This window comes from Anopheles coustani, chromosome 2, assembly GCF_943734705.1.
Source record: "Anopheles coustani chromosome 2, idAnoCousDA_361_x.2, whole genome shotgun sequence".
Taxonomy (NCBI): Eukaryota; Metazoa; Arthropoda; class Insecta; order Diptera; family Culicidae; genus Anopheles; species Anopheles coustani.
Window position 1 is genome coordinate 78,236,298 of NC_071289.1, and position 18,826 is coordinate 78,255,123.

Consider the following 18,826-nt stretch of genomic DNA (forward strand, 5'->3'; position numbering starts at 1 on the left):
TGGGATTATTTTATACTGTTTGTAAGTTTAGGACAAAGCGACCACGAGGGCGTAAAGAAACTGCAATTATCGACGTTGTACTCGGTAACGATCGCAATTGGGAAAAGAAACAAAGAAAATGGACGAAGGACACGTTGCCATGGTAACGAGAGGTTTAGGCAATGCGTAGGAACGATGACGTCTGCGCAAAGCATGGCAAATATCGTTGCTCAAAGGCCACCGAATGTTCAAACAGACGGTAGGACGGAGAAGTCACGTACGGTCTAAAGGACTCATGCAAAGAATGTATAGAAATAGAACTACGTAGAAGAATAACAATGAATGTGAACATTAAAATTCTAGAGCGAGATTCACCTTGCATATGCTTTTTAGTTTATAGAAGCAACATATTTGGAAAAGACGAGGGAATTTTAAAAAAAATCAGAAAATTACGAAAGTAAAATTGTGTTGAGATCAGATACATTCGCACTTCGGCCGTAACCCAGTTCGTTACAATGTGTTCTATAGCCTAAATCGAGTACTACGAATTATAAATTGTCAAGTTAGTTGTAAAATTTCCAAACTCTGATTCGTGGAATTCCTTGAAAATACACCACACCTGGAATATCTGCATTGGGATTTTACTGCGCCATAGAACAAGGCACCGCAATACATCTTCACTTGTTTTTTAAACCTTGATGTCTGAAAGTCACACGTTTGGAAAACAAGCACTCAGTATTTACACACTGAGTGGTTATGAAAAATTATACTTTGCCAGTTCGTGGAACCGTAGTCTAATCAGCGGAGCAGGTTGAATGTTCAGGATTAAGTCTGGTTCGTCTCGCCGCATTCGTATATATAACGTCCCAGAAGGCAGTCGTCTGTGAGATCGCTGTTCTAGCAAACTGTTCTCAGAGTGCAACATGGGAAAGTGAAATGATAGCAGATATGAGCAAATTCTCGATGTTGGCTACGCTGGGCGTCCTAGCGCTTTTGGCAGGTAATTACGTAGAGGTTGAAAGGCGTTTGATCAAGAAAGTGCCTCTTATTTACACACTATTTGATTCGTTTTCCTACATGAAGTGACGCGTGCGATCCCACAACCTGGTACCAACTCGTCTTCGGAGGAGCCGACCGAGTCCCGTGAAACTAAGGAGGAGTCGACCGGGACCAGTACATTTATGGGGGAGGTCCGTGCGATGTGCCGAAACAACACTGGCTCAGACGATGCGTACATTGCCGTGACGGAGGCGATTGGGACGGCGGTTGTGTGCGTGATGACTTCGGTCGACGTGAAAAACTTAATCTCGGACGTCAATACGATATCCAACGAGACTCGCGGCACATTCTTCCCAAAGTAGGTGTACAGTGGTGTAGCAATTCGTAAATGGAGACGAATTTTGGGTGAAGCCGTTATACCGTAAAATTGCATGAGTGCGAAGTGCGGTGGCTTATTGGAAATTCTCGAGGTTCTACGGAAAGAGTGTAACATTTACAAAATTCACTTACTCATCAGGTACTGCCCACAGCTGAAGAGAGCTGGTTCATGTCTAGACGATCTGGTGAAGGCATTCAGTCCCTGCCTGCATAAATATTTTTTAACCAACGTACTGACATTAACGGGCATGTACCCGGATGCGGTTGATCTGGTTTGCAAAACCGATGGCGAAATAATGTTCAGTAAGTTGTTCGCACTTCACTTGCATTGCATGTGAAATGCATGTATTTTATTCATCCCAATACCCCGTGATTTTACGAGTTCTTAATGGCTTCCGCTTTACAGTGCTGGCCGAGCCAAAAACTAAGGAATGCATCTCCAAACTGTGCGTGAAGGGGTGTACGGTACCGTTTCATCTGGGGTGTGACAACTGGGACATTTCAAACCTGACAGAAACTCAAATGGGGTAGGTCGGACGATCGAAGATTGAAATTTATATAGGTTTCGTTCCGAAGTTATATTTCCATTTTTCCTCACCAGAGCTTTCTCCAAATTGGGACAGTGCATCGAGAATAGGCTAAACTATTGCGACGCCCCGGACCTAATCTGCGTGTACGGTCTGTTCCACAGCAGGTTGTTCCGCTTGGCTGCCGTCGACGATGTACATCCATTTCTCAGCAATAACTTTGTTGCCATCGTACAGCTCATGTCGACGGTGGTGGAGCATGAAACCAACACAGTCTAGAAGAATTAGTACCAGCGTGTAACGTTTCGGTTGCTGTTCATAACAAGTCCAGGAATTGTTTGAAATCTTAATGGAAATTTAGATCGAATAAATGAGGTCGTAATAGTTTCATTTGTTTTTAATAATCGATCGCTTCCTGGCGATCGCACTTACCCCGGTTTCTTAATGCGCTATCATGGGAGAGGAAAGGGGCGGTAGGGTAAAGGAATGTTCCGGAGGGACTATCGGGATTCATGTATTTCCGGGATCACTCGGTGCGCCCATCTTACGTACATGCTGGCGTCAGGATGGTTGGTTATGTTGCCCCACTCGTCCTACTATCTCCTCATGGTTCAGCACAATTTCCGTTTTCTCAACGTTCCACCAGCGACTCCACCTATCTCTGGACTGTCGTAATGGGAATGCCAGCCTGAGTCGCCGTCGCCTTCAGTGTACGTCCCGCGACGGTTAGGGCTAGGCTATCATCGAATCCCACATTTGATGAGCTGAAGAGCTAGCATCCTTACGTATAGAACGTCATCGTTTTTATACTATTTGTTAGTTTATGACAAAGCGATCACGAGGGCGTAAAGAAACGGCGGTTATCGATGATGTTATCGGTAACCATTGCAATCGTGATGCTAAATAAACAAAGAAAACGGACGAAGGACACGTTGCACCGGTAGAGATTTAGGTAATGCGTAGGATAGCATAGAAGGAACGATAAGCAAAGATCGTTGCTCAATGGCTTGCGAATGTTTAAACAGACGGTTACACAAGCATAACGCTTGGGAGTTAGACGGAAAAGTCGCATACGCTTTAACGGACTCACGCTGAGAAATTATAGCAATAAAACTACGTAAAATAATAAGAATGGGTGTAAACATTTAAATTCTAGAGCGAAAACCTCCAACTCTCATATGCTCTTCAGTTGATAGAAACAAAATGTTTGCAGAAGACGAGGGATATTAAAGTAAAATCAGACTTCCATGATCATTCTTTCATAATGCCCATCTAAGTACTGAGCACGTGGATGTTCTCAGACATTACCTTAAGGAGACTTGTGAAGCAATAAATCAACGTCTTATTCCTCCAGTTTCTCTATGGTAAACGCCTTACAATAGTGTTTCGTTCGACGTCGGCTTGGATTAGAATGGAACTGAACCGATTGTAAGGTTTTCCATAAAGGTGATTTTTTCCGCCCCCGACTTCCAACGGCTCTTGAAAATTGAACTACTCAAGACTATTCTACGGGAACGGAAAAAAGTAGCCCAGTTTCGACAAAATATCCAGCGGGAACGAGCTTATTCGTCCGATCTGTCAAAGTGAAGCTTTGTTTACGTTTTAGTTTGTTTACGAGGGCGGACCCAAAAGTAACGGGAATCGGATTGTAGGGAGAAGAGGGGGAAAGGGGATTGGGTTCAATAGTTTTTTTTTAAATCTTAACATGTTCTTGATCAGTATGCAAAGTTTAGTTTCTGTGAGTGCATCCGCTAGTCTTTGAGCTTTTTTTCAGTGAAACGGTTTTAGTTTTTTCGGCGATTTTGTGAGATGGCCAAGTGGAACTGAGGCCAACCTCGTTCTGGGCGCCCTCCAACTTCAAAAACGGACGAAAATGTTCGAAAAATCAACAATCTTATTCAGAATTGTTTTATCCATAATGGATAAACTTAAAAAATCCTCCCTGCAGATTTGAAGATGTTGAGGGAAAACAGCAGGAAGAAAACGACGGATCCGTGGCGAGACTGGTTCTTCCACGGAACTGAGACCACCACAACGCACCTGCCCACAAAGCGCTGTCCGTGAGGCAGTTTTTGACCAAAATTGACATGACACCGATTTTTCCATCATGGAGGAACAAATGCTGAACAAGATTGTTGATTTTTGAGACATTTTCGTCCGGTTTTGAAGCTGTGGTGAGCCCAGAACGAGGTTGGCCTCAGTTCCACTTGGCCATCTCACAAAATCGCCGAAAAAACTAAAACCGTTACACTGAAAAAAATCTCAAAGACTAGCGGATGCACTCACAGAAACGAAACTTTGCATTCCTATCAAGAACATGTTAAGATGTAAAAAAAAAATATTGAACCCGATCCCCTTTCCCCCCTCTTCTCCCTACAACCCGATTCCCGTTACTTTTGGGTCCACCCTCGTACGTGATTCAAATTGGCGGCAGGTAAAAGTGGAATTGTGAATCATTATCAAATATAAAGTTTATGAATGGTGTTGTTGAGTTCCTCCTCCAAAATTTTGCGTAGAAGACTACTTACATTTTGGTTTCTCTCCAACAACATCGGGCGCATCTATATACGTTGCCTATACCGACGTTGTTGTAGCAAGCGAATGAAACTTTTCATGAAACGTTTCAATTAAGGAACTGCGTCCGTTCTCGCCAGGTCGTAGTTTCGCATTTTCTAAACATAGCGGGAACGAAATCCGTTTTCTTCATATGTAGTTTCCCGTCGTCCAGCGGGATTCTCGCTGGCTGGCGGGAATATTCGTGCGATTCCCGCTGTGTCTATCCGTTGCTTAAGAGTGCACCAGAGGCAAGTGAAGTGAGAGTACAAATGGGCAAATTCTCGTTCTTGGGTGCGCTGGGCGTCCTCACGCTTTTGGCAGGTAATAACGTCGAGGTTGAAAGGCGTTTGATCAAGAATAATCCTCCTATTTACGCACTATTTGACTCGTTATCCAACATGAAGTGGCGCGTGCGATGCTACAACCTGGTTCTAACCCGTTGTAGGGGGAGGGGGGGGGGGGGGGGGGGGTGCTATTGTGTGCGTGAAGGCATTGGTCGACTTCATCGAGAATCGCACCACATTCTTCCCAAAGTAGGTCACACGGTGTACAGTGGTGTAGCAATTCAAAAACGGAATTCAATTTGAAATGGTGAAATCGTTAAACCGTGAAATTCCATGATTGCGAAGTGCTTCCATTGCTGCCTCATTGGTATTACTCGAGGTTTTATGGAATGTGTAAAAATGTGTTAATGTTGGTTAACTTACTCATCAGGTACTGCCCACAGCTGAAGAGAGCTGGTTCATGTATAGACGATCTGCTGAAGGCCGACAGACCCTGCTTGAAAGAAAACGATTTAACAAACGTATTGGCACTAACGGGCATAATGTCTTAATGGCTTCCGTTTCACAGCACTTGCCGAGCCGAAATATTGGAAATGTGTCTAAGGCACAACGTGAAGGAGTGTACGGTACCGTTTGCTGCTCAGAGTGAGGACTGGAATATTTCACACCTGACACAAACTCAATTTGAGTAGGTCCAACAATCGAAGATCGAAGCTGATATAGGGTTTCCTTCCAAAGTTATATTCTCATTATTTTCCTCACCAGAACCTCCTCCGGACTGAGAAAGTGCATCGAGGATAAACTGAACGATTGCGAGGCCCCGGACCTAATGAGCGTATACGATCTGTTCCACAATATGCTGTTCCGTTTGGCTTCGTGCCGTAATGTACGTCATTTCCTCGAAAATGCCTTTGTTTCATTTGTAAATTACAACACATTATTGACGCACAGTACATGGATTCGAAATTGAAACCAACACAGCCAACGAGAATTCATGCCAGCGTGTAATGTTTCGGTTATTGATCATATCAAATCCAGGAATTGTTTAAAATTTTAATGGACTTTTACATGGAATAAACCGTTTAAAAAATAAAAACCATGAACAATTCCGTTGTTACTGCATTTCAGAATTATTCATCACGACCCCCAATGCTTCCATTTTAATGTAAATTCCAAAGAATGGGAAAACAAGCGCACAGTATTGAACTAATAGGGCGAACTAGAGAATGTTCCGGAAACTGATCCGAGGACCGTTGTCTGATCATGATGTAAACTTACAAATATACAGAATCGTAGGTTGCAATCGTCTTCAATTGTCGATCATGAACAGTTTAGTTGTGACAAAATTGCACTTATCAATCAATCAATTAACGAATGATCAAATAAGGTTTGCTCAGGAAAAGGTTTAACATAATGTGTTGTTTGCTTCGTTTTCCTACATCAACGTATGCCCCTCATGAGGAGTCTACCACGACTCGTGAGTATGTTTGCGTTTGCGTTCAAAGCTAGCGATGACCAACAATGTCACAACCTACGTTACCTAGAACCACGCTCCAAAGTGGAGTGAGGAAGCTGCGCGCTATGACTAGCCTCGCGTGGTAGCGATGAAAGAGGAAGAGAAGGCTCCTACTGCAGCAATGGTGGGCCAAAATACGCATTGACACTGGAAAGCTTGACTTCCAGCAGTTAGCGGTTCTATTGCTGATTTCATGGTAGCCAACTAGCAGAATATTCGGCCTCCTCCGTGGGACTAGCATTCTCTTTGAGATTTCAAAGATTAATGATTGCTTGTTCTTTCAATGCACATTTAGATGGAATAAGCCGTGTCTGGATGGTATCATCAACGTTTTAGCATCAAATTTGCACGATTATCTTAATCTAATGAAAACAACTCAACTTCCGGAACCCCACATGGTGATGTTACGGTGTTTTTGAAAGATTCCTCATGACCTAAAATGGTCCACTAGAATGTTGTCAGACGATCAGAAATATCAGACGATCGGAAACCAAGCGCTGAAGCGTCTTCTGGTCAGCAGATCAGGCTGAATGCCAAGGTTTGACACTGAATCGTCTTGCAAGCCACTTTTAAATTAAAAAGGGACAACCAAGACGTACCAAAGAAGGAATTGTTAAGATGCTACTATTAAAAGGTGGAAATTGGATCAGTTGGACGATAATAAGCGATTTTGGAAGTAGCTTCGTCAGATCATTCAGCGGTTGCCTTATCAAACAAAAGTTTGCGAAATTTTGTTTCTCCTTTCTACAACTTCACATCATAATACAGATCCTCGACGAGTAGTAGGATAAATGAGGTGAAGGATGTCCGCAGTTTAAGAGTGCGTTTGCTTTAATCTGAAAACAAACTTGCTTTTGTTACTCTAAGCACAAGCGTTCCGCATGGGATAGTGAACCGTCCCTTACTTGATCGAGGAATTGTTGTTTATCAGCAGGTCCGTTTGCGTTCCTAGGTTCGAGCCGTTTTAAGTCGTTAAAGGGAAAGTGATTCCAAAAAAGGTGCGTCCAATTAATAGTAAAAACTTCCAAGTCCAGCTCGCAGAAATAAGGTTCCATCTTACTGGCGGCGATGGCTAGAATTGGTGACATGGGGAAATGTATCAACGGTATCTTCGCTAGAGCCTATTCCGTACATGAACTGAGTGTTTGACGTGTTTACCTACAGTCCAAAATGCTGGGGCTGTGATTTAAGTCCGGTATGAGTTTCTACCACCGTCCTCTTGATGATGGCAGTAATATGGAAAAACAACCACACCTTGAATAATTACTATGGGATTTTACTGCGCCATAGAGCGAGTCATTGCAATCCTCAATGCACCCTTTTACTTCATCTCTCGTTGTTTAAACCTTCAATGTTGTCTGAATGTTAAACGTTCGGAAAACAAATACTTAGTATTTACACATTAAGACTTTCTGAAAAATTGCACTTTGTCAGTTCCCGGAACCGTAGCCTAATCAGCGGGGAAGGTAGCATGCCTAGGATTGCGGCAGGCTCGTCTCATCGCATTCGTATATATAACGTCCCGGAAGGCAGTCGAATTTGAGATCGTTGTACTAACAAATTGTTCTCAGAGTGCACCGTAGGCAAGTGAAGTGATAGCAAAAATGGGCAAATTCTCGTTGTTGGCTGCGTTGGGCGTCCTGGCGCTTTTGGCAGGTAATTACGTCGAGATTGAAAGGCGTTTAACCAAGAAAGTTTCTCTTATTCACGCACTATTTGTTTCGTTTCCCTATATGAAGTGACGCGTGCGATGCCAAAATCTGGCTCCGACTCAGCTTCGGAGGAGCCGACCGAGGCCCCTGAAACTAAGGAGGAACCAACCGGGCCCCGTACATTTTTGGGGGGGATTCGTGAGGTGTGTCGAAACAAGAGTGGCTCTGATGAGGCTTACATTGGCCTGACGGAGGCGGTTGGAACGGCGATTGTGTGCGTGATGAGTTCGGTCGACGTGAAACACTTCATCTCGGACGTCGATACGATATCCAACGAGACTCGCGGCACATTCTTCCCAAGGTAGGTGTGCACGGGTATAGCAATTCGCTAACGGAATCCGACTTCGGGTGAAGCCGTCAAACCGCAAAATTGCATGGTTGCGAAGTGCGGAGGATCATTGGAAATTTCTGAGGTTTTATGGTAAAATTTTTAAATGATAGTTAACTTGCTCATCAGGTACTGCCCACAGCTGAAGAGAGCTGGTACGTGTCTAGACGATGTGCTAAAGGCCGTCAGACCCTGCATGGAGGAAGATAATTTCAAAGCTACGTTGGCAGTGGCGGGCATGTACCCGGATATGATTGATATGATTTGCAAAAACGATGGCGAAATAATGTTCAGTAAGTTGTTCGCACTTCACTTGCATTCCATGTCATGTTTCATTCATCCCAATGTCACGTGATTTCCTACGCTCATAATGGCTTCCGTTTCACAGCGCTGGCCGAGCCAAAAACCAAGGAATGTATCGGCGCACTGAGGGACAACGTGACAGAGTGTACGGAACCGTTTGCTGTGAAGAGTGAGGACTGGGACATTTCACACCTGCTGCCAACTCAAGTCGGGTAGGTCGAACGTTGGAAGATTGAATTAATGTAGGTGTCGTTCCGAAGTTATATTCCTATTTTTCTTTACCAGAGCTTTCTCCGATCTGAGACAGTGCATCGAGGGTAAGCTGAACGTTTGCGGGGCCCCGGACCTAATCAGCGTGTACGGTGTGTTCCACAACACGTTGTTCCGCTTATATTCCTGCCATGAAGTACATCCATTCATCGCCAATGCTTTTGTTCCTTTCGTGCAGTACATGTCGAAAGTGACGAAGAAAGACACCAACACAGTCTAGTAGAATTAATGCCAGCGTGTAACGTTTCGGTTGCTTATCATATTACAGGAACTTTTTGAAATTTAAATGGACTTATACATCGAATAAATCGGGTCTGAAAAGTATCTTTTAATGATCGGTCGCCTTTTGCTCAGTGTGCCCTTCTTTAGAAATGCTGCAGTTATCCCTTTTCAGCTCGTGGAGTTAAACTCGTTTCGCACGTCAAGGGTGACCACCATGCAGCATCTACGGTCGATACTGTTGGTGCGACCGTACGCCATAGCTTCTCTCTCCCGAACCACCTGGATCAGCTGGATCGGTCCCAACGCCGATCTTCCCTTCAGCAAAGGAAATGGCCGTGGAGAGAGGTGTGGACCCCAGGGATCGTCCTCCAGATCGTTATCTAGCATACATAGTGACCTGCGCGTAGACGGCCGACCGGTGCTTCCAAGGCTCAGTAAAGACGCCACTTCCCAAGCAATTCTGGAAGATGCGTCTGAACACTTATGGGAATTGTTTGATCGCCGCAGAGACGGGTGCGCTTGGGAACCCGTCGGGAGATGTGGCCTTGTTGGGGAGTGAGCCCCGTTGCGATAGCCAGCAGCTCCTCGTCTGTTCCAACAATGCCGGCATCAACTTGATTGTTGACGGGGTCTTGAAGATGTGATAGACATCCCACCATGCATTATCCTCAAGCGCAGCAGCAAGATCGTCCTAGCACCGGTACTTGCGAGGCTTGATGGTCTTCCGAAGATGCGATAGGGTCCACCGAATTTGAGCGACCGATTGTAAGGTTTTCCATCAAAAGACTTGTAATGTCTTGATGTAGTTTCTTCCGCCTCCGACGTAAACCGGCTCGGAATAGAACTTCTCAAGAATATTCTAAGTCTTGGCGAACGGTACAACAACGTTAAAAAAAAAAAAAACACACGCTTAAGGATTCAAGAAGCGTTCGCGTTGAGGACGTCAACGTGGTCGTAGCTCAGCCCAAACCAAATTTCCAAACTCTAATTCATGAAATTGCTTGAAAATACACCAAACCTAGAATATTTGCAATTGGATTTTACTGCGCTATAGAACGAGCCATCGCAATCCGCAATGCACAGGCTTACTTCTTCATTAGTTTTTTAAACCTTCAATGTTGTCTGATTGTAAAACGTTCGGAAAACAAGCACTCAGTATTGAAACATTGAGCCGCGATCATACTTTGCCAGTTCGTGGAACCGCAGTTTAATCAGCGAGGCAGGTTGAATGTTTAGGATTGAGGCTGGTTCGTCTTGCCGCATTCGTGTATATAACGTCCCGGAAGGCAGTCATCTGTGAGATCGCTGTACTAGCAAATTGTTCTCAGGGTGCACCGTAGGCAAGTGAAGTGATATCAAAAATGGGCAAATTCTCGTTGTTGGCGGCGCTGGGCGTTCTGGCGCTTTCGGCAGGTAATGTCGTCGAGGTTGAAAGGCGTTTGATCAAGAGTGTGTCTCTTATTAACGCATTATTTGGTTTGTTTTCCTACATGAAGTGGCACATGCGATGCCACAATCTGGTACCAACTCGTCATCAAAGGCGTGGGCCGAGACCCGGAAAATGATGGAGGAGTCGAACGAGGCCCGTATATTTATGGGAAAGATCCGTATGATATGCCGAAACAACAGTGGCTCAGACGATGCCTACATTCCCCTGACGGAGGCGATTGTGTCGGCGATTGTGTGCGTGAAGGAATCGGTCGACTTGGACCATTTCTTTTCGGACGTCGATGCCCTCACCATCGAGAATCGCACCACATTCTTCCCAAAGTAGGCCACACAGAGTACAGTGGTGCAGCAATTCGCAAACGAAGTTCATTTTCAGATTGATTCGTGAAACCGTGAAATTTAATGATTGCGAAGTGCTTCCATTGCTGCCTCATTGGTATTACTCGAGGATTTATGGAAAGTGTGTAAATGTGCTTTTACTTGCTCATCAGGTACTGCCCACAGTTCAAGAGCGCTGGATCGTGTCTAGGTGATCTGCTGAACGCCGCCAGACCTTGCTTGAAAGAAAACGATTTAACAAACGTCTTGGCACTGACGGGCATATACCCGGGTGCGGTTGATCTGGTTTGCAAAAACGATGGAGAAATAATCTTCAGTAAGTTGTTCGCACTTCACTTGCATTGGATGTCCTGTTTCAATCACCCTAACGCCACGTGATTTTGTGCATTCTTGATGGCTTCCGTTTCACAGCATTGGCCGAGCCGAAATATAGAAAATGTCTCTACGACCTGAAGGAAAACGTGAAGGAGTGTACGTTACCGTTTGCTGCTCAGAGTGAGGACTGGGATATTTCAAACCTGACGCAAACTCAATTTGAGTAGGTCAAACTATCGAAGATCGAAGTTGATATAGGGTTTCGTTCTGAAGTTATACTCTCTTTCTTTTCCTCACCAGAAGCTTCGCCGGACTGAGACAGTGCATCAAGTATAAGCTGAACGATTGCGAGGCCCCGGACCTAATCAGCGTGTACGATCTGTTCCACAACATGCAGTTCCGCTCGGCATCCTGCCGTAATGTACGTCTATTCGTCGAACAAGCCTTTGTTTCATTTGTAAATTACATAACATTATTTACGCACAATACATGGATTCGAGATTGAAACCAACACAGTCATCGAGAATTCATACCAGCGTAATATTTCGATTGTTGATCATATCAAGTCCAGGAGTAGCACAAAATTTGGATGGACTTTTACGTGAAATAAATCGTGTAAGAAATAAAAACCATTTAAAATTGTGTTGTTACTTCTTTTCAGAATATGAATCATTCTCACGACCCCTCAATGCTCCATTTTTATGTTCCGTAAATTCCAATGGGAAAACAAGCGCACTATATTGAACTAATAGGGCGATCTAAAGAATGTTCCGGATACTGATCGGAGGACCGTTGTCTGATCATCATGTAAGCTTTCAATTATATAGAATCATAGGTTGCAATCGTCTTCAATTGTCGCTTCTGAACGGTTTAGTTGTGGCAAAATTGCACTTAGTCAAGCCTCCTTTTGAGCAGCTAATTAACGAAGGATCAAATAAGGTTTACTTGGGAAAGGGGTTTATGGGGTGACATGGGGAAATGGTATCTTCGCTAGAGCCTATTCCTTTTATGAACTGAAAGCTCGACGTGTTTACCTAGAGTCCAACATGCTGGGGCTCTGATTTAAGTTTGCTTTGAGTTTCCACCACCGTCCTCTTGGTGATAGCAGCAATATGGAAAAACAACCACACTTTGAATATTTACTATGGGGTTTTACTAAGCCACACAGCGAATTATTGCAATGCACCGGCTCACTTCTTCTCTCGTTGTTTAAACCTTCAATGTTGTCAGAATGTCAGACGTTCCCTCGGCATTGACACACTGAGTCGTTATGAAAAATTATACTTTGCCAGTCCGTGGAACCGTAGTCTAATCAGCGGGGCAGGTTGAATGTTTAGGATTGAGGCTGGTCGTCTCGCCGCATTCGTATATATAACGTCCCGGAAGGTAGTCATCTGTGAGATCGCTGTACTAGCAAATTGTTCTCAGAGTGCACCCCGTAGGCAAGTGAAGTGATATCAATAATGGGCAAATTCTCGTTGTTGGCGGCGCTGGGCGTCCTGTCGCTTTTGGCAGGTAATTTCGTGGAGGTTAAAAGGGGTTTGATCAAGAATAATCCTCCTATTTACGCATTATTTGTTTTGTTTTCCTACATGAAGTGGCGCATGCGATGCCACAATCTGGTACCAACTCGTCTTCGGAGGAGCCGATCGAGTCCCGTAAAACTATGAAGGAATCAACCAGGCCCCGCTCATTTATGAGTGACATCCGTTGGATATGCCGAAGAAACAGTGGCTCAGATGATGCCTACATTGCCCTGACGGAGGCGATTGGGACGGCGATTGTGTGCGTGATGAGTTCGGTCGACGTGAAACACTTCATTTCGGACGTCGATACGATATCCAACGAGACTCGCGGCACGTTATTCCCAAAGTAGGTGCACAGTGGTGCAGCAATTCACAAACGGAAATGGGATGGTTGCGAAGTGCGGTGGCTCATTGAAAATTACCGAGGTTCTATGGAAAGTGTGTAAATGTTCGTTCACTTACTCATTAGGTACTGCCCACAGCTGAAGAGAGCTGGTTCGTGTCTAGACGATCTGGTGAAGGCCGTCAGACCCTGCCTGCATGAAGCTGATAACAAATTTACACTTGCATTTACGGGCATGTACCCGGATATGATTGATATGATTTGCAAAAACGATGGCGAATTAATCTTCAGTAAGTTGTTCGCACTTCACTTGCAATGCACAGTGCAATGCATGTATTTCATGAATCTCAACACCACATGATTTTGCGCGTTCTTAATGGCTTCCGTTTCACAGCGCTGGCCGAGCCAAAAATCAAGGAATGCATTTCCGAACTGAGGGACAACGTGACAGAGTGTACTTTACCGTTTGCTGTGAAGAGTGAGGACTGCGACATTTCACACCTGACGCCAACTCAAGTCGAGTAGGTCGAACGATCGAAGATTGAAGTTTATGTAGGTTTCGTTCCAAAGTTCTCATTTTCAAAGTATTCTCATTTTTCTTTACCAGGGCTTTTTCCGATCTGAGACAATGCATCGAGGATAAGCTGAACGTTTGCGCGGCCCCGGACCTAATCAGCGTGTACGGTGTGTTCCACAACGCGTTGTTCCGCTTTAATTCCTGCAATGATGTACATACATTCATCGCCAATGCTTTTGTTCCTTTCGTGCAGTACATGTCGAAAGTGACGAAGAAAGACACCAACACAGTGTAGTAGAATTAGGGCCAGCGTGTAACGTTTCGGTTGCTCATCATATTGAAGGAACTGTTTGAAATTTAAATGGACTTATACATCGAATAAATCGGGTCTGAAAAGTATCTTTTAATGATCGATCGCTTGCTGCTCAGTGTGCCCTTCTTTTGGAACTTGTAAATCGGTGAAATCTTCTTCTTCTTGGCGTAACGACCTCTTGGTCATGCCTGCCCGTAAAGGGCTTACGAGACTTGTTTCCCTATTGTACGTGGATAGTCAGTCCTCTCGTACAGGGGAGGGTCCGGTCTCGGTTGGGATTCGAACCCACGCCGTCGAGGTGGTGAGCCCCGGCGCTCATGGGCCGATTTTCTAACCGGCGCTACCGCTCGGCTGTCGCGGCCCCCCAAATCGGCGAAATAAACAGTCTAAATTTGTGGCGTATCCACAAGCCACCAAATTTTAATGTTTTTTTTCACATTTTCACAATAGAATGTACACATTTGAATTGAGAAGCGAAATCCACTATCTAGCATATGCTCTTTAGTTTATTGAAGCAAAACATTTGCAGAAGCCGAGGGATATCGAAATAAAATCAAAAATTAAGAAAAGAATCAACCCATTATTATGTTCCTCGCGAAAATTCCGAATTGTTTCTTCAAGGCAAACGCCTTATGATAGTATTTACCCTCGGCTTAGACCGGATCGGAACAGAACCGATTGTAAGGTTTTCCATAAAAAGACTAGTAATTTCTTGATGTGGCTTCCTAGCCTAGTCGGAAGTAAGCTTCCGATTTAAATCGGCTCTACATTGAACTTCTCAAGAATATTCTAAGTCTTGGCGAGCGTTACAACAACGTTTCTCGTCACTCGTAAGGACGCTTAAGGATTCGACAAGGTGTCGCGTTGAGGACGACAACGTAGTCGTAGTTCAGTTCTTTACAGTGGGTGCTATAATATAAGCAAATAATCACTATACTTAAATATTCGCAATGGGATTTTACTGCGACAAAGACGAGTCATCGCGATCCGCAAGCGCTGAATATTGACACATCGATCCGTTCTGAAAACTCATACTTTGTCTGTTCGTGGAACCGTAGGCTAATCAGCGGAGCAGTTTGCATGTCTAGGATGGAGACTGCTTCGTCTCGCCGCATTCGTATATAAAACGTCCCAGAAGGCAGACATCTGTGAGATCGCTGTACTAGAAAATTGTTCTCAGAGTGCACCGAAGGCAAGTGAAGTGATAGCAAAAATGGGTAAATTCTCGTTGTTGGCTGCGCTAAGCGTCCTGGCGCTTTTGGCAGGTAATAACGACAAGGTTGAAAGGGGTTTGATCAAGAAAGTGTACCTTATTTACGCACTATTTGGTTCGTTTTACTTTGTGCAGTGGCTCGTGCGATGCCACAATCTGGCTCCGACTCGTTTGCGGACGAGTCATTCGAGGCCCGTGAGTTGATGGAGGAGTTGCCCGAGAACCGTGAAATTATGGAGGATGAGACGAGCCGAGACAACAGTGACTCAGATGAGGCCTACGTTGCCCTGACGGAGGCGATGCAGACTGCGTGGATGTGCGCGAATGCTTCAGTCGACTTTGAAAACATAATGTCGGACGTGGATACGCTATCCAACGAGACTCGTAGCGCATTCTTCGCTCAGTAGGTCAAACGGTGTACAGTTGTGTCGCAAATCACATACGCAGTTAAATTTAAAGTGAAACCGTTAACCCCTTCACAGTTTTGCCCGAGTCTAACTCGGGCAGTGTTTTGTTACACGTTTTGTTTCTACTTTCACTGCGAATCGTTTATTTCGCTTGTACTTGCTTCGAAACCACGTTCTTACTTATTCAAAAACTTTTATTCATACAAAGACACAATTGGAATCGATGCAATTGAACCAAAATTGTGTTTGCTATAGGTAAATTATTATTGATTGCAATCACAACTATCACGTATGCAAACTGACTATCAATTAATCAATAAAATTCTAAAATGCTTAGGAAAATATCATTTGTTCGTCGGTTCCAGACTAAAAACTATATAAAAATGTTAAAAACAGTGTGACAATTTTTTGAGTCAATTTTTCATCTCGTTAGGATTGTGAAGGGGTAAAACCATAGGCTTGCATGGTTACGAAGTGCTTCCGACGTTCTATGGAAAGTGTGTAAATGTTCGTTCACTTACTCATCAGGTACTGCCCACGGCTGGGAAGAGCTGGTTTGTGTCTAGACGATCTGCTAAACGCCGCCAGATCCTACTTTAAGGAAGACGTTTTCATCATCGTCAAGGCACTGGCGGACAATTACCCGGATGCGGTTGATCTGATTTGCAAAAATGATGGCGAAATAATCTTCAGTAAGTTGTTCGCGCTTCACATCTATTGCATGTCCTGCTTCCTCCTTCTCAATGCCACATGATTTCCTGCGTTCCTTATGCCTTTTATTGCACAGAGCTGACCGAGCCAACAACCAAGCAATGTTTCGGAAAACTGTGGGACGAAGTGACGGAGTATGCGCTAGTAACGTTTTTCTTTGCGACTTACACCTTGGACATATCACACCTGACGGAAGCTGAATGCGAGTAGGTCGAACGATCGAAGATCGAAGTTTATGTAGTTTCATTCCGAAGTTATACTCCCATTGTTTTTCTCACCAGAACCTTATACCAACTGAGACAGTACATCGAGGGTGAATTGAGCGTTTGCAAAGCCTTGGACGTAATGAGCGTGTACGATCTGTTCCATAACACGCTGTTCAGCGTCACTACGTGCCGCGATGTAAGTGCAACGACCGAAAAGAATTGTTCCATCATGATTAATCCTGGCGTACCTTTATTTCTTTAATACGTGTAGTACGTGCCGACGGAGACGGAGATTGAAAACAACACAGTCAACGAAAATTAATGCAAGTGTATATCATTTCAGGAATTGTTTGAAATTGTAATGCACTTTTACATGGAATAAACTTTGTTTTGATAGCATCATCAGTGCATACGTTTTCATAATCAAAGCATGCACGATCGCCTTACGATTGCAATAAATGTAACTTCCTGAAGCAATAAAAATATAAACAATTGTGGTGGTGCTGCGTTTTAGAACCAGCCATCATGACCCCTCCTCCCCATGCTCCATTTCAATGATATGCGAATATCAGATAGTGAAAAAACAAGCGCACAGTATTGAACTTTCAGTGCCTTTTAGAAAATTTTCCCGAAGCTAATGGCAGGGCCGTTGTCTGATCATCATGTAAGCTGAATTCAAATATGTAGTATCATAGGTTGCAATCGTCTTCAGTCGTCGATCATGAATGCGATGCATGCGATGCAAGATGGTTCGTACACGCCTTTTGAGGAGTCTACCACGACTCGTGACTATACACAAGTGTGCAGTAGGAAGGGCTTCTTGCAACTACATGAATAATTGTTGGTCAGATATATACATTGGTATGGTTATCCGCATGTGAGTTTTGACAACTCTCTCCTTGATGCGTGTATGCGTTCGACTCTAGCGGTCACCAATAATGTCACAACTTACGTTACCTTACGCAACCTTGCTCCAAAGTGGACCTGCTAAGGAAGCTGCGCGCTATGGCTAGACTCTCGTGGTAGCAATGAAAGAGGAAGATAAGGCTTCTACTGCACCAATGGAGGTTGTTTGAATATCAGACAATCGGAAAACAAGCGCACACCAGTGAAATACTGCAGCATGCACCCTAAAGTGTTCATTGAACCAAGTTCTGATCAGCAGGTCAGGTTGCTTGCCAACGTTTGAGAATGAATCGGCTCGAAAGCCACATTTCAATATATGAAGATACTTTTTGGTTGATTGGCATGTTATTGGAATGTTGTAACGCAAACATGAAAAATAATTTTCGCAAATTTATAGCAAAATTTCGTCACGCAATCTGTACAATTGTATATGGGTTCTGTAGATTAAATCACTTTCTACAAATTACAAATCGATCAACAACTAGCTGAGCCAAATTTGTCTAAACTCAGATTTATGGACTTGCTGGAGGAACAACCAAACCTGGAATATTTACTGTGTGGTTTTATTAGGCTATTCAACTTTTACTTCTTCTCTGGTTTAAAAAGTCTTCAATGTTTTCTGAATGTCATAGGCTCGGAAAACAAGCACTCAGTATTGGTGTACGATGTGTGAAGTGAACAAGAACGTTTAACGCTTCGGTTGCTGATCATATCCAGAAATTGTTTGATATTATAATATCCTGTTACATTGAATAAATCGTGTTTTAACAGTTTAATTTTTGTTTAATGATCCGGTTTCTCGGTTCGGAATAAGCGCTTTCAGGAACGCTTTATCTGGTCCTGTGCCTGGCTCGATTGAGCTCTGTCATCAAGATGTCATCCCTGATGGCGCTGTGTCAACCTGCGCTGGGTTCTTGGGACGTCGTCGAGTTCTGCCTGCGATGCTTCAAAGTCGCGCTGGGCGTGTTACAGTTCCATCGAATCGTTCCTGCGCCTGATGTTTAGATGTGCCTCGTTATTGAGAAGTTGTGTCGCCAACGTTTCGATTGTGAGTGCGAGGTCTCGTTGGACGATGAGAAGCCTTAGCCGTACATCTGCGAACCGAAGGCAGGAAAACAGCACGTGCTCCACGCACTCCATTCCATTCTGTTGAAGTGCTGCAGCTATGTCTTTCCAGCTAGCGGAATTAAAAGCATTTCGCGCGTCAAGGATGATCACCATGCTGCATCTGTGGTCGATCTTCCCTTAAAGAAAAACTACTTCGGAGAGAGGTGTTGACCCCAGGGATCGTCCTCCAGAGCGTTATCCAGCATACATAGTGGCCTGTATGACGATGGCCGACCGGCACTTTGATGACCCAGTATAGACGCCGCTGTCTTAACACTGCTGGGAATTCATGCGATAGCCAGCAGCTCCCCTTCCGTTGCCGACAACGACTTGGTTGTCGACGGGCTCCGGCCATTCAGTCGAAGGATGAGTAGGGAAAAAGGGTAAGCGGTAGGCATCC

At 44.3% G+C, this 18,826-nt stretch overlaps 4 protein-coding genes across 5 annotated transcripts in view; all 4 read left to right on the plus strand.

The window, feature by feature from the left end:
• The window catches only part of LOC131267128 (27 kDa glycoprotein-like), a 38,719-nt gene that overhangs the window by 9,571 nt on the left and 10,322 nt on the right, over positions 1-18,826 (plus strand). The window contains exon 1 of one of the 2 annotated variants that reach the window (XM_058269905.1): positions 12,862-13,049. The exons of the other annotated variant lie outside the window; for it this stretch is intronic. Coding sequence (XP_058125888.1) covers positions 12,874-13,049 — 176 coding nt within the window. The 5' untranslated portion in view covers positions 12,862-12,873. Of the gene's footprint in view, positions 1-12,861; positions 13,050-18,826 lie in introns of those variants that run through there. 2 annotated transcript variants of the gene reach the window in all.
• LOC131267131 (uncharacterized) lies at positions 1,176-2,257 on the plus strand. The gene is made up of 3 exons (XM_058269909.1): positions 1,176-1,336; positions 1,496-1,659; positions 1,763-2,257. The coding sequence occupies exons 1-3, from the start codon at positions 1,179-1,181 to the stop codon at positions 1,885-1,887; spliced, it is 447 nt and encodes a 148-aa protein (XP_058125892.1). The 5' UTR covers positions 1,176-1,178; the 3' UTR covers positions 1,888-2,257.
• On the plus strand, positions 8,500-9,159 carry LOC131267134 (uncharacterized). The gene is made up of 3 exons (XM_058269911.1): positions 8,500-8,572; positions 8,668-8,794; positions 8,868-9,159. Exons 1-3 carry the CDS (start codon positions 8,518-8,520, stop codon positions 9,070-9,072), a joined length of 387 nt encoding a protein of 128 aa, XP_058125894.1. The 5' UTR covers positions 8,500-8,517; the 3' UTR covers positions 9,073-9,159.
• LOC131267135 (uncharacterized) lies at positions 13,285-14,022 on the plus strand. Its single transcript, XM_058269912.1, has 3 exons — positions 13,285-13,336; positions 13,441-13,567; positions 13,654-14,022. The coding sequence occupies exons 1-3, from the start codon at positions 13,294-13,296 to the stop codon at positions 13,856-13,858; spliced, it is 375 nt and encodes a 124-aa protein (XP_058125895.1). The 5' UTR covers positions 13,285-13,293; the 3' UTR covers positions 13,859-14,022.